Genomic DNA, 14,391 nt, shown 5'->3' with positions numbered 1-14,391 from the left:
GAGCGATGTCTCTTGGTCTCTTGACAGTTCGTCTGACACTGATTCTGAGAGTGATTCAGAGTTTATTATCTGTCCTAATATAACAGAACTATTTATTCATTCTAGATTTCATTAGAGGCTGCATAAAATTGTTTCCGATTCGTGTGGTCCAAACATTTTCGATAATGCTAAACTCCAAAAGTCAAAATGTATTGAATAAAGACAGATGTAATCATTTCCAAAATTCACAATATGTTTTTATCTAACGAAATATTCTGCTTCATTTTATATTTGTTGACATTTTGACTTTCAAAAACAACATTTTAACTGCGGTGAAAAACTTTGAGCTCCAGCTTGCCGGATGCAAATTGCGGAAAGCAAATTGCGGCATGCACTTTTGTGGGAGGTCTAGTAGCTTTTTCACAATAATATCACGAACATATTATATTATGTATGCTTAAATTACCCCACATTTTTCATAAAACATGACCATAGAAGCTTTGAAGTAAATATAACATGACAAAAATGACATTCACTGCTGTCTGGTATGAACAGTCAAAATGACCGCTATTGGCAGTTCTAGTAGTTATAGAATTCCGGTTGTGCTAGTGTTAAAACTATATTAATACTACTATATTAATAGTAATAGGCACAATGTCTTCAAATCAAACCAGACTTTTATTCTGACGGGTTGCCGTAAATACCATTACAGTTCGGTATATGTGATATGACCAGTCTATGGATATGATGTTAGTTTTACTCAAATCAAACGGTCAAATGCTCATGAAGTGACTCCCAGAGCAGTTCTGGAGATGTTGTTCATGTGTTTACATCATTTAGTGAGACGGCAGATGCTGAAATCAGCGCGAGCGTCATGCACACTTCATTATCTGTGTAACATAAGTAAACAAATCCCTGCGTCTGCGCCATTCATTAACAAAGAAATGCAGAACATGCAGGATTCATATTTAAAGTGACTTCTGTGGCTTAATATTTACAGATTCTAGTCCATATTGGAATTTGATTGAAGTGTAATGACCTACTTTTTATTTAATTCATTCGATATTTGACAAATTCAATTAAACTGTGAATTCTGTTTTTATGACTGGATTCCACGATTTCGTCCATGTTTTCCGCATCGCGGAAATCATAGAACCCTAAAGAAGCAACCTCCTGAGAAGGCATAATAGTTTTGAACCATAGACTGTAAAACATGGACGTAGTGTACATGACATCACCCGTAGATTCCTGAAGAGCGTTTTTGAAGCTCGAAAGAGGGTGGAGCGGGCCATCGCCATCTTGGGAGCGCGTCACTCATGGGTAATCGAAAATGGGCAGAAAGGCAGGAGCTGGTTGCTGAAACCATGATCACTTAGCGAGATGATATTGACAGCAGCGGCAATCCACCTGTCACTCAATTGGCCTTTAATTATGCAAAACTTTAAAGTTTAATACACTTTAAACAGATAAAATAATTCACCCCCCTTACAGTTGTCATGAAGGGTAAAATTAGCTATATAGACCAAAATCACTTTTTGTACCAGGCTATAAAAGTGTTTTTTCTGCTATTAAGTTTTAACATGGGAAGTCTATGGGACTGACTCCCTTTTGGAGCCAGCCTCTAGCAGCCAGTCGATTATTTGCATGTTGCATGTTTTAGTCACTTCCGTGTAGGCTTCACAAGAGAGAGCAGGAGGTTGCCACTCAGTTTGAAACCCAAAAAATTATAAGTAACGCGGGAGAAAATGTATGATATGAGAACCAAAATAGCAGCCACTCTAACTAAAGCCTATTATTTCACATTGCAAACCAGAATATTCTTGAAAGTAGAGGGCTGCATTGGGTTTGGGCTCCCGCGGGACCCAACGCAAATCTCGCAGGAGCGGGCAGTTTTACATTTGCTGTGGGTGGGAGTGGGCAGTCAGAGCACTTCGCGGGAGACCTGCAGGGAACGGTGGTGTGTTGTAGAAATGGAGTCAATACAAGTAGTTGAGAAGAAAATTAAAGATGCTGTTTACTTGCAAGTCAGACACCTGGAAACAATTCTCATTTGTCACTGAAAAAAAATGGGAAAAAGCGATTTACTGTCCTCTAAAAATTCACGTTTTATTTTTATAATTGTATTAAGCTTTATATATTTATTTATATAAGTATTGTTTATTTTCTTTTTTTCAATAGCCTGTTAAGCAAGCTACTGTGAATGTGAAATCTGTGAGATTTTTTTAAAAGCATTCTATTTTGTTTTGTATTTATTTTTTTAAAATTATTATTAGCGTATTTTCAAAATTCTCTGTGTTTATTTAATGGTAAAGTTATTTCCTGGTTAATTGTTTGGTGCATTTATGCAGTAGGGCTAGCCTGCATTTAAAAACTGAGTTGCCACTAGTTGCAGTTTTATTTTAAGGGTTCATGTTTTATAAAATACCCAATGTTTTTTGTCATGTGTGGTGCTTTGGTTTAGCATCGGTTACTTAATATTATTTAAATGCAATCATGTTTAAAATCTGTTATTCTGGATGTTAATATTTAGTTTGACTACCTATTTGTGTACATCACAAGACCTGAGTCCACGGGAGCGGACACAAACAATGCAGGTGGTAGTGGAACACATAGGTTACGGGAGCAGGCGGGCCTGGTCATACATTCAGCGGAGCAGGCGGGTGCGGGTTTAAGAAAACCTCTGGTGCATCTGTCAACATTCTGGTGCATCTGTGCTTGAATCTCTGCACTAATAGACACAAAAGTTCCATTCCATCTCAATGTGAAATATGCAAAAAGGTTTGAGACATAATTAAATATAGTACAGATCAAATGTATTTAAAGAAAGTGGAAGATAAAGACATCTGGGCTCAGGGTCAGTGTGTGTGTTTACAAGCTGGGACTCTCACTTACACCAGGAACAGTGTGTGGTGAGCAGGATGTGCTGCTGACTGCACTTTAGACCACTGCTGGCGCTGGTGCTGCTCAGATCTGTCCAGCTGGCAGCGTGACCTGGCCCTCGATCAACCATGCCAATAGCACTCAGCAGTGTAGCACACGAACATGTACACAGGCTACTTGTTCTTCACCCATTTTATGGTTGGTGTTCATCCCACCTTCAAAACACTGTCCTTTAAAGCATGATGTCTCAAAAGATGCCATTCTGCCACATTGTCCAACATTGCAAATGTACAAGATGGTGCTCAAGTAGTTCAAGTACCCTATCAGACCAACAGCTGTGGCCCATAGTTTGCCAGTCAACAAACGCATTAAACAAACAGGATCTTTCCTGTCAAGGACATGCTGGATTGCACAAGCACGCAGGCATAAACCGTGCAGCACAGAAAGCCTTCACTTGACCCTAGAGAGGAAATTACATTAAAGGTGTCTGTCAGAAACAGAGATTAGAGGTTGACCGATGTATCAGTTTTGCTGATTAATCAGCACACATAGTGGACTCCTGGCAAAAATCCATGCTGATAGTTCTTCCGGCTTGTGTCTGTTGCTGAACCAGCTGAGGAGGTCAGCAGTCATTATACAGTAATGTGACCTCTAGAGGTGGAAATCAAGGACACCATGTGCTGTTTGTTTTGACACTGCGTGCTGCACAGAGTGGGACACTTCAGATGGGGATTTAAAACACTGACAACAAACAGCAGTGAACGTTTTTTTTTTTTTTTTTTATATGTATCAGTACTAAGAAATTAATTTGTTGACTAGCTGCTGTAATATTACAGAATAGACAGTAGCATCCTGCTTTTAAGGCTGAGAGGGACCTCAAATGGTTAAAACAATGTGACCAAAACACACGCAAGTCTGATGCAAAAGTCACGATTTTTACCATCTGTTTGCATTAGTGTATCCATTTTGTCCCATGAATGCATTAGTTAGCCAGCGATGTTGCAGATTTAAAGCTGTGACGTGAAAAAGCAAACTGATATGTTGATTCAGCCGATGATGCAGAGCACCATTCACGCAGTTTTAAATTAAAATACATTATATTTGTCCAAAAATTGGGGTTAATGTACATAATGACTTAACCCAAGGCTGTAAAATTGTGTGTATGCTTTCATAATGGTTGATGTGTTGGTGTGTGTGTGTGTGTGTATATGCTAAAATGAATTGCCAGGTGAGCTGAATGCACATGTACTCATATGCAAACCCACAGGTCTGATAAAGCCACAGTACCTGAGTTAATATCACAGAAGCACCAGAGAGACACCCAACTGCCTGGCAGGCTCCTGTCTGAGCCACCCAACCATTCAGCACATCCAAACAACATTTAAACAACAGCCAGTGAACTGTTTAGTCTATACATGGCATAAAAATCAACCCCTGAGAGCAAGGATCCAACCAGCCATTTGGGTTTTAAACAGAGGCTTGAAACGGCTTGGAGTATATTGACGAACAATTAGCCATGTTTAGATTTCCTGACCCACAGAGCTTGTAGAGACTTTCACAGTGTATATTTACAAATGGCGGCAGTGTAGACATACTTCTGACAGAGCTGGTTGAAAAGGATCTTGGGGGAGACAGGCCCTTTCCCAGGCTCCTTCATGCTTTGGAGGAACAGGAACATGGCTGAAGTGAGGGGCTCTGGGCTAGGCAATGTCACTGTTAGTGGCCCCTGTAAGAAAGCATAGTACTCATATCACAGCTTTCATACTGTATAGTGTGGTGAGGCATTTTGCATATTTAAAAGTTAATATCAGTGAGATTATGACAGTGACTGGATTAGTTCAGTCTAGTGCTGGGCGATATATCTAACGGTATGATCATGCGCATCTAGTCAGTAAATCTGTTTCCGTGATTACCGCTAAATCGCTACGCAATATCGAGTTCATTATACAAGATGAATCGCATTCGATAATGAACGCGATATTGTGTAGCTTGTTAGTGATCTACGGCACTGTCTATTAAATGCCGCTCCATTTAAAAGCAGGTGATGGTGATTTAGCAGTGTTCACGGAAACAGATTTACTGACTAGATGTGCATGATCATATCGTTAGATATATCGCCCAGCCCTAGTTCAGTCCATGATAGTTAAAACGTACCAAGTTAGTCTCAGCAGGGGGGCAGATCTTCATCTTATGTCCTTTTTCCTTGACATCTTGAATCAGATCATTCAGCATGTGGGTCTGGGAAAGATTCTAAATCAAAACACACAAACAGCTTTTACAGTTTCTCTGTTTTATATTTTTTATAATATCACATAATAATATATTTTTTATAATATTTATATCATCAATAATAAAAACAGTTCTTGAGCAGCCAAATTAACACATTGGAATGATAACATGAATAAGTTTCATTAAAAAAATGTTAATAGAAAACAGTTATTTTAAATTGTAATTAATATTTCACATTACCACTTTTTTTTACTGTATTTTATACATTATAAATGTTATTATAAAAAAATATATTATAAAAAAATTCAGCCTTGGTTTGCATAAGACACTTCTTTCAAAAACAAAAAAGCAAACACACATTTGCTCTCTCTCTCTATATGTGCGTGTGTGTGTGTGTGTGTGTGTGTGTGTGTGTGTGTGTATTAGGGATGTTCATTTTGGTTATTTTTCCTAACCAACAACTGATGCTCGTTAACCGATTATTAACCATTAATCGACAAGATTATTTTAAACTAGAATTTAATTAAATAGAAAGGATAAGTGTCTGTGACCCATTAAAAAGACTAACATTTGTTTACACACACACACACACACACACACACACACACACACACACACACACACACACACACATATATATATATTGTTAAAGTGTTATCACCATACCACCGTGATGTTATGCAAAAAAAATTGTTTTACGGGGATATTGGAATGTGAGTGATGTGGGCTACATAATAAATAATAATTTGCCATTCAGATACATTGCGAATACGGAAACATTTGATTTTGTGTCGAATGAGAGATCCAACGTTGTTTTCAGTTTCGTTTTAGCCTAAGTTAATTCATTTTGGCTTGTCGTTGTGTATTGCTATAACTTTTCAAAAACCAATTTTTTGTTATTTTCTAAATACTGTTATTGAAAGGATTTGTTGTGGAGTGAGGGGAACTAAAATAGGCTAGCTATGTTTACAGTGGTTACTATAATATTTGCAGAGGTGTAGTGGTAAAAAAAGAGGTGGGTAAACTATAAATTCTGGGTGACCACATCATGGTCATGGTAAGGTGGGCCACGGCCTACCTGTGTATGTGTATCCTGATGACATCGCTATAGGCTATCATTTGATATTACTACCAAGGGTATCACTGGTTGTTCCCTCATATAGGTCACACAATCACTATTCAATTCGTACATTAATCTAAGTTCTTTTTAAAGAGACTAATAAGGTTGAAATCTATAAAGTTTACTAAATGACAAAACAGAGAGAACAATTTTTTTTTAAATAGGAATAGAGAGGGAGGCTTATATCCAGGGGTTCCAATCCAATGCACTTGTACGTAATGATTAGGGATTTGGGATTATTTTCATAGTCGATTAATCTGTTGAATATTTTCTCAATTAATCGGTTAGTTGTTTGGTCTATAATATGTCAGAAAAATGTGGATAAGTGTTTCCCCAAATGCCCAGGGAATGGTCCTCTCGTTTTGTCCACAACTCAAAGATATTCAGCTGACTGTCACAGAGGAGAGAAGACACTAGAACAATATTCACATTTAACAAGCTGGAATCAAATATTTTTTTTTTTACTTTTGTCTTTCATATATTTGATCAATGACACAGACTGCAATTACACAGACAGCTTCATTGCAGAAGGACATCCTTTTGGTCACGTGGTTCACGTGAGATGATTGACAGCTTTACAAACTAATGATATTACACTGATGTCATAGCTTACGCGATTCACGCGAATCAATAATTTAAAATTTCATAGGAACTGTAGGCTATTTAGAGGTGGATAAACGCACTTTGGAGGTGGGTAAACGCTATTTCCGAATTTTGGGAGGTGCGTAAACGGCGTTTACGTGCGTTTAGCCTCCACTACATCCCTGAATATTTGTAAACATTTCACATTAATAAAACACGACTTATTATAGGCAACTTATGCTTTATTTTATCTTTAAAAAACACTTTTTTACATGCATAGCATATTTTAACCAATCAGCAAACCTTTTAAATATTTTGATTAATTACTGAAAATAAATAAATAAATTACTTTTTGTATTAAACTGATTGTATTAATCAGTCAAAATTCTTCATGGTCGGTTAACCGGTTAAAATGAACATACCTAGTGTGTGGGTTTGTTGATTGAATTTAATGGACCTGAGATAACCTGAACTGTTATATTTGTATTAACTAAGGCTAACAAAGATTAATAAAATAAATACTATAACAAATATATTGCTTTTATATTAGCAAATATTAGTTAACACATTAACTAATGTTATCTAATGGGACCTTATTGTACAGTATTACCAATAATATTTCTGTATAATTGTAATTATTGGAAATGTTCTTTTTGATTATGTTTTCTTTTGAGAACTGTTTGAAAAGTATCTGAATCTGAAGTGTCCTTGAATACTGACTGCTTGTCCCTCTGAAATAAGCAAGTGTCAAGTGTTTTCTCAAGGCCACAAGGGTAAAGGCGCAGTCTTAGCAAAACTTCCACATAATGTATTTGAATTGATTTAGGGTAACAGCCCAGATCATAAACCAACTGGCTTCCACCAAAACACACAGAACTGACACAAACCAATAATCAGGTGAGTGATGTGAGCTCTTGGACATGACTTTACCTGCATCACAGCATTGAAGAAGCAGGTGTTACCCAGGTTGTTGATGCCCTTGACTGGGATAAGTGTGCTATTCACTGGACTTTTCCCTCTCTGAGTGTCCACAGATTCCTCTCTAAGACTGATCAATTTTGAGGTAGTCCCTGAAAGACAGAAGAGAATATAACCTAATACATTTTTGTAAAGCAGGTTATCTACATTCAAAAAAAATTTTAACGCAATAACAAAAAGCAGAAAGCTTGACTTAGATTTAGAGAAAATGAAAACAGATCTTCTGTTATGTGAAGATTTGGACTGCGCCTGGTCCCAGAGTGCTCCTGATTTTCTGCAGCAGAAATGGGTTAACATGCTGGGTAGCAGCTGGGAGAGGCTGCAGATGACAGCTGGATAAAACTACGCTGGTAAGGGAGCAGGGAACAAGCCCAGCTGCTCCCCGCTCTGCGGGAGATTCTTGGCCCAGACGGCTAAACACAAGGCCCGCAGAGAGGGAAAGAGAGAGTTTTTCTGTGCAAAAAAGCAAAACTCCAGAGAAATGACGGGTGCACTGCCTTAAACACTCAGGAGACATGAAAGCAACCTGCATGATAATTCAGAGCGAGCAGTCGGTCCCATAAATAGCTCTCAGCCCCTCAGAAGTGAGGCCGAAGGCGCCTGTGGTTTTTAACAATACAGATACAATGATGCGATTTATTTTAACAATGATTTCTAACTTTTTTCTGCAATCATTTATTTAAAAATGACAAAAACATTTGAAATATATTTATTAATTATAATAATATCTTAAGTGACATTGACTTTCATATACATACTTTAATGAAGGTCACAAATTCATTTAATGAGGTCACATCTCTTCCATCTTTATTTGACCCTCTAACTTTAACACTCACTATTCTAATTCTATTCTTTAAAAAATCTAACTACCTTTCTAATCTTTTTGTATTCTATTTTCTTTTCATTTATTATGCAATTGTATATGTATGTGTGTGTGTATGTGTAAAGACCTCTAACTAGCTTGCTATATTCTTTTATTTTTTATTCTATCTGTTTTCTTTTTATTTATTATATTAGTTAAAATCCCATGCTACGTGTACTGTGTTAACCTAACTGAGACTTGTTATAGCACTTATATATCATTGCTCTTTTTGTTGTTTTTGATTGCTTCCACTGTTTTCATCTGTAAGTCGCTTTGGATAAAAGTGTCTGCTAAATGAATAAATGTAAATGTAAATTGTATTTAAATTCACTGAACATCAACTTCAGCATTTATTCAATATTTTTATGTTCTGTAGTGGGTACTCTCTTCCATCAGCCAATAAATACATATTTTATATTATATATATATGTATTTAAATTCTAAATAAACAATTTGATAATCAGATGATGGTCATTGAAAATAAGTCGGGACTGAAAAAGGTGCAAAAATAATATCCTGTACACAATAACATACAGAATTCATGGTCAAAAAAATCCATTAACAACAATAAACTTTAAGAATATAATCGCATTTACTTGAAAATGTGAATGCTATGTCCCATTACATGTTTTTAATTTTTATTTGCTATCTTAAAGTGAGTGAACACACCATTGCCAATGCCAGAAACCAAAGGGTGGACGAATATTTTACTATTAGTTTTTATTCACAAATATTATGAAGTACAGCCCTTAATAGCCTTCATGAGATATCATGTTTTATATGCATAAACCAACTATATGTATCTTCCACTGGAAAAAGAAATAAAAATGGCTGCAACTCAGTGCTGTAGACTATGTACATACAACAGAAATTTACTGCCTATTTTTGCATATGAGATTTTATTTATTTAGACTTTTTAATTCGTGGAGCAGTTGATAAACTGGGTGGCAGACGAGCCTTAAAAACACTGCATGAACTGAACAAGTGTTCTGTCAAATTAAGCATAAATTAAGAACTACAAGCACCCAAGGCACTGAGAATGAGAAAGAAAGTCAGCATGGTGCTGCTTGCCACTACTAAATATTGCTATTTTCACTCTCTTCAGCAGTACTATTTATGCATAAGTAAGAGCAGGAAAACAACTGTAACATTTTTAAAGAGTATTAAGTAAATAAGCAGCCCTATGTTCACATTAGCAATTAAAATTAATTATACATTTATCAAATAAAAAAACATGAACACAAGTTACAGATAGTTTGGATTCAAATGTTGTTTGGTAATTATTGATAAAATTGTCTTTGCCATAAATTATTTTCTTTCTTTATTCCTCCAATGCTTTAAAAAAATGTAGCGAAGACACTAGAGTACTGTATTCATATAATGTACCCTTAAACAGCTTCAAAGTGACCTGAAGTAATTCATATCATATAGATGACTGCAGGTTTTGTATGTATCCACAGCTTGTTCTGCCCTCAAGTGGAATAATATGCCTTATTCTTGTGTCCCAATTGGTTTATTCATGCATGAATGATTTCGGTTTAGAAAAGTGGATAAAATTAGTTACAAGCCTTAGTGTGCATTGATTCCCTAATTCTTCAACGCTACCTCTTACTGGAAAGATCCACAAAGATGACAACATACATTGAAGAGCTGTGAACATAGAATTTGACACATTGGAGGTCATCTTTTAATCAAATTACACAAAACCAAAGCACTTATATGATTGCCCCTTCACATTGTTGTATACCCAAGAGAATAAAAACCATTGCGAAAAAAAGACACTTTAAAGGGATAGTTCACCTTGAGTGTCTGGTACCCATTGAGCTGCATAGGAAATTTTTTTTCATACTATGGAAGTCAATGGGGACCAGCAACTGAAGGTGAACTATCATTTAAATGAACAATTATAATAGACATGTCAGGCTGTTGAATCACTGTGCAGATGGGGGATATTTCTACACTCAGCCTTTGACAAATCTCTGCTGGACAACACCAGTGGTCTTCATAAATACATAAGCTGACACATAGATTCCCTTCGGTCTCCATGCCTGCAATATAAACTCTTAAATTCAATCTATTTATTGGCATATGGTGGGGTGGAAAAAGTAATATCTTTAATCAGGAAAGCAACTAAGATATTTTGGATTATCTTTCAGGTTTAACTGACATTGTGGCCTCAGGATCGCCTTGTTTTTAGCCCCGCTTCTGGATCCACATAGTCACACTGCCACATCTGAGTGAAAGCCCAAGGTCAATCAGTGTTCTCCAATTCAGGAAGTAAATTGGTTTTCCTTTGTGCAATAATGCTCTCCAGAGCTGCCCTGAATGTTATGCAGATCCAAACAAACTTATTGTACAAACTGGCCCAGAATAAAGCCTTGTTCAGGGAAAAAAAAAATCCATTACAATGTTAAATGGACAGCTTCTGTGCCCCTATCATTTTCTCACAGGAGTTAATCAGGCATGAAAACAATAGACTGGAGTGCTGCTATTCCTAAGTGGAGCCAAAAGCATCTGGAGCGCTACATAAAAACATCTGGAAGTTTGTCTGTGTCCATACAGCCATTTGAGAGGGAGCCCATATGTCCAGGAACATTGTGGTGCAAACAAGTGTGGACAACGGGGACACTCAGCTCATACAATGAACAAATAGGAGAATGAGTGATAGTGATGGCAAAAAAAAGGTACTTTTTGCATTATGTCGGCCCCATTTTTTGAATGGACCAGAAGAATAAACATGCGAAGTGGGAATGCCTATGGAGTTACATCGCATCTGGGCTCACTGATCAAGGTAAACAATGTTCAGAGAGCCATCTGCCAATGTGGTAGTGAAGGAGATACGTAGAGGGGACTGGAGGGCCCTGAACAAGCATATGGGAAAAACAGATTTTTCCTCTCCCTGCAGCAGTTAGCAAAGGCAAATGTCAGCATGCACCACGGCCACGCTTGACTGTCCTGCACTCGGCACCACCACCTGGCTCTCCTTGCTCAGCCACCGAATATGGGCAGGAATGACACTGTAGAGCATGTCCCCGGGGCAGCCTAAATGATCAGCGATCCACTCTTCCCCACCCAGCTCTAAATGAAACAAACTAAACGAACAAGTGCCACAGTGAATGGGATGTGGCCTCCTGAAAACGATGTATCAAAAAAAAAAGATCTTCCATAAACCCCTGTGTTGTTCTAAACAAGTAAGTATTTATTGTGTGAAACACACAAAAAAAAATATTTAACAAAATGTCTAAGCTGCTCTTTTCTACACAATAAAAGCAAACAGTGACCACAGTTTGCCCATGAAACCATTCACAGAACATTTTGGCAGTTAATTATATACATAAAAAAGTAAGTAAGTCGCTTTGGATAAAAGCGTCTGCTAAATGAATAAATGTAAATGTAATGTAAATGTGTGAAACAACTGAAAATATGTCATATTCTAGGTTCTTCAAGGTAGCTACCTTTTGCTTTAATTACTTCTTTGCACACTCTTGGCGTTCTCTTGATGAGCTTCAAGAGGTAGTCACCTGAAATGGTCTTCCAACAGTCTTGAAGGAGTTCCCTGAGAGATGCTTAGCACTTGTTGACCCTTTAGCCTTCTGTCTGTGGTCCAGCTCACCCCTAAACCATCTCGATTGGGTTCAGGTCCGGTGACTGTGGAGGCCAGGTCATCTGGCGCAGCACCCCATCACTCTCCTTCTTGGTCAAATAGCCCTTGATGCCTTCAGTGCTATAATTTTCATAGTCATTAAAAATAAAGAAAACTCTTTGAATGAGAAGGTGTGTCCATAAGCCTCTTTAGATTTTCCAAGCAGCTTGGACTTACTGCTAAATATCTTAAATATATTTTTATGTTTAGTGCAAGAAAGAAGCTTGAAATGACAAGAGGGTGGGTAAATAACTAAATTTTCAATTCAGGTGAACTATTTAGACTTGGTGATACACCACACTGACAGAAGTAATTATTTATAACCTTTTTTGTATAGGCTACAGAACTCAAAAGGTCACAAGACTAGCACTAATATTCTTTGTGTAAGCACCAATGGCATTGAATCAAGTGCAGGGCTCAGTGCTAAGGATTTATTCTACTTGCCTTGTCGGGTCAGTGGTTCAAATAAAAATAAATGCTGTTATCATTGTTTTTGATCTATGTTATCTTGTATTCTAATAAATAAACTTAAATGACACCAATATTTAAATACAAATTACATTTTCTGAATTACGATTGAAATTTTGATACCACATCATCAGAAACGATACTATGTGGTTGAAAAAAAACTTTTTGAAGCTGTTTCATACTTATACATGACAGCTGCTCTCTTCAGGTCAGCTGCAGCGCGAATGCAGATCTGAATGTTCATCACACCATTGTGATGGGACACATCAAAGGACAGCTGAATCGTTGTCATTTAGGCAAGCTTTTGTGTTTGAATCTGTTTAGTGCTTTGTCATTGGTGGTGACACCTCTTTTGCAACGTGTTAGCTTATCAAAAATATTATACTTAGCTGTTACTTACTGATCCCAAGTGTAGCCAAACACTGTAGTGCTTAGAATAGCTAGAACGGTCCTGGCAGATGAAAAAAAAAGAAAACATGCATAAAACATAAAAAAAAAAAAAAAAGCAGATGAGCTGAATGAGACACACATTAACTCTCTGACAGCAGGTGGCGCTTATGGAACAGCAGCAATTAATCTTTTCCTTGGTTGGTCCGCTATAAACACTGCACCTCTGCTCTTATAATATACCGAAGAAAATACCATGTAACATTTTCTAAAGCTTCCCCCAGAAACACATTCATAAAATTATTTATTTGGAATTTCCTCTTTTATTTTGTGTATCGTGAACAGTGAGTGATCTTGCCCTGCCTATTTTCTCCTTTGCATTCATCTTCAGTGTCGCTGGCCTCTGTTAAAGGCACTTTACAGACTAAACATATTTATATTTCCACACAAATGATGTTTTGGAAAATGACTGCAGTGCAGTTTGTGTGCAAACACAGAATAGAGATAGTTTGAAATTATATTTAAAAAAATTGGAAAGTTGGCTATGTATTCCACTGTATAAATTAAACAGATTATTCATTGCTAAAGAAAGCTACTCGCCAAGACAGGTATTTTGACATACTTTTGTATGCATTTGTATGTTCAAGCCCAAGAAAAATGTGGAATGAAACTCAACTCAGGGCTTGAGAGTCAAAGCTGTCTGTGTGCGAACTGTCTGTGTGTGCATGCTGTACATGCAGTACACAGTGCACGAATAGCATACTGAATGGAGTTGTCTTTCATGTCTTGCTTGAATGCTTTCAATTCGCTTGAATTTTGAAATTAGCAAGGCTTAAATACATGTGCAAACAATAAACTTCTGTGACTTCCTTAGTGTCTTTTAAAAGTCTTTCATTGGACATTCCTTTTTTCGAGCCCTTAAGTGTCACAAAACTAACAAGTGTTTGTAGCATTGCAGTAGACAACTTTCTAAGAATCAAGCACAGACCTATAGAAGTGAATGCACTGAAATTGTACACTATTCAAAATCTTCCTTTTTTTCTCATAAAGTGAAGGACAGCTCTCCTCAGGCTGAAGACAGCAAGCAGTCATGAGGAAGGCCAAGCAACACCAAATGTCTTATTAATTTGTTAATTTGTTTTGACCATGGGGCATGAAAACCTTGCTTCATTGCCATCTGAGGGTATCCAAACTTTAAAGGGTTAGTTCACTGAAAATTTTTAATTATGTCATTAATGACTCACCCTCATGTCGTTCCAAACC

General features: G+C 37.0%; 1 protein-coding gene across 1 annotated transcript in view; it reads right to left on the bottom strand.

Moving 5' to 3' along the window:
* Positions 1-14,391, bottom strand: part of LOC113078655 (ubiquitin carboxyl-terminal hydrolase 45-like) — a 36,931-nt gene that overhangs the window by 16,225 nt on the left and 6,315 nt on the right. The window contains exons 6-8 of the mRNA XM_026250980.1: positions 7,721-7,860; positions 5,014-5,109; positions 4,455-4,585 (exon numbers count right to left, since the gene is read on the bottom strand). Of these exons, the coding sequence (XP_026106765.1) occupies positions 4,455-4,585; positions 5,014-5,109; positions 7,721-7,860 (367 nt within the window). The remainder of the gene's footprint in view (positions 1-4,454; positions 4,586-5,013; positions 5,110-7,720; positions 7,861-14,391) is intronic.

Source organism: Carassius auratus, unplaced genomic scaffold, assembly GCF_003368295.1.
Source record: "Carassius auratus strain Wakin unplaced genomic scaffold, ASM336829v1 scaf_tig00026265, whole genome shotgun sequence".
Taxonomy (NCBI): domain Eukaryota; kingdom Metazoa; phylum Chordata; class Actinopteri; order Cypriniformes; family Cyprinidae; genus Carassius; species Carassius auratus.
The sequence above is the reverse complement of the archived record's forward strand: the minus strand, read 5'-3'. Positions and strand labels throughout refer to the sequence as shown.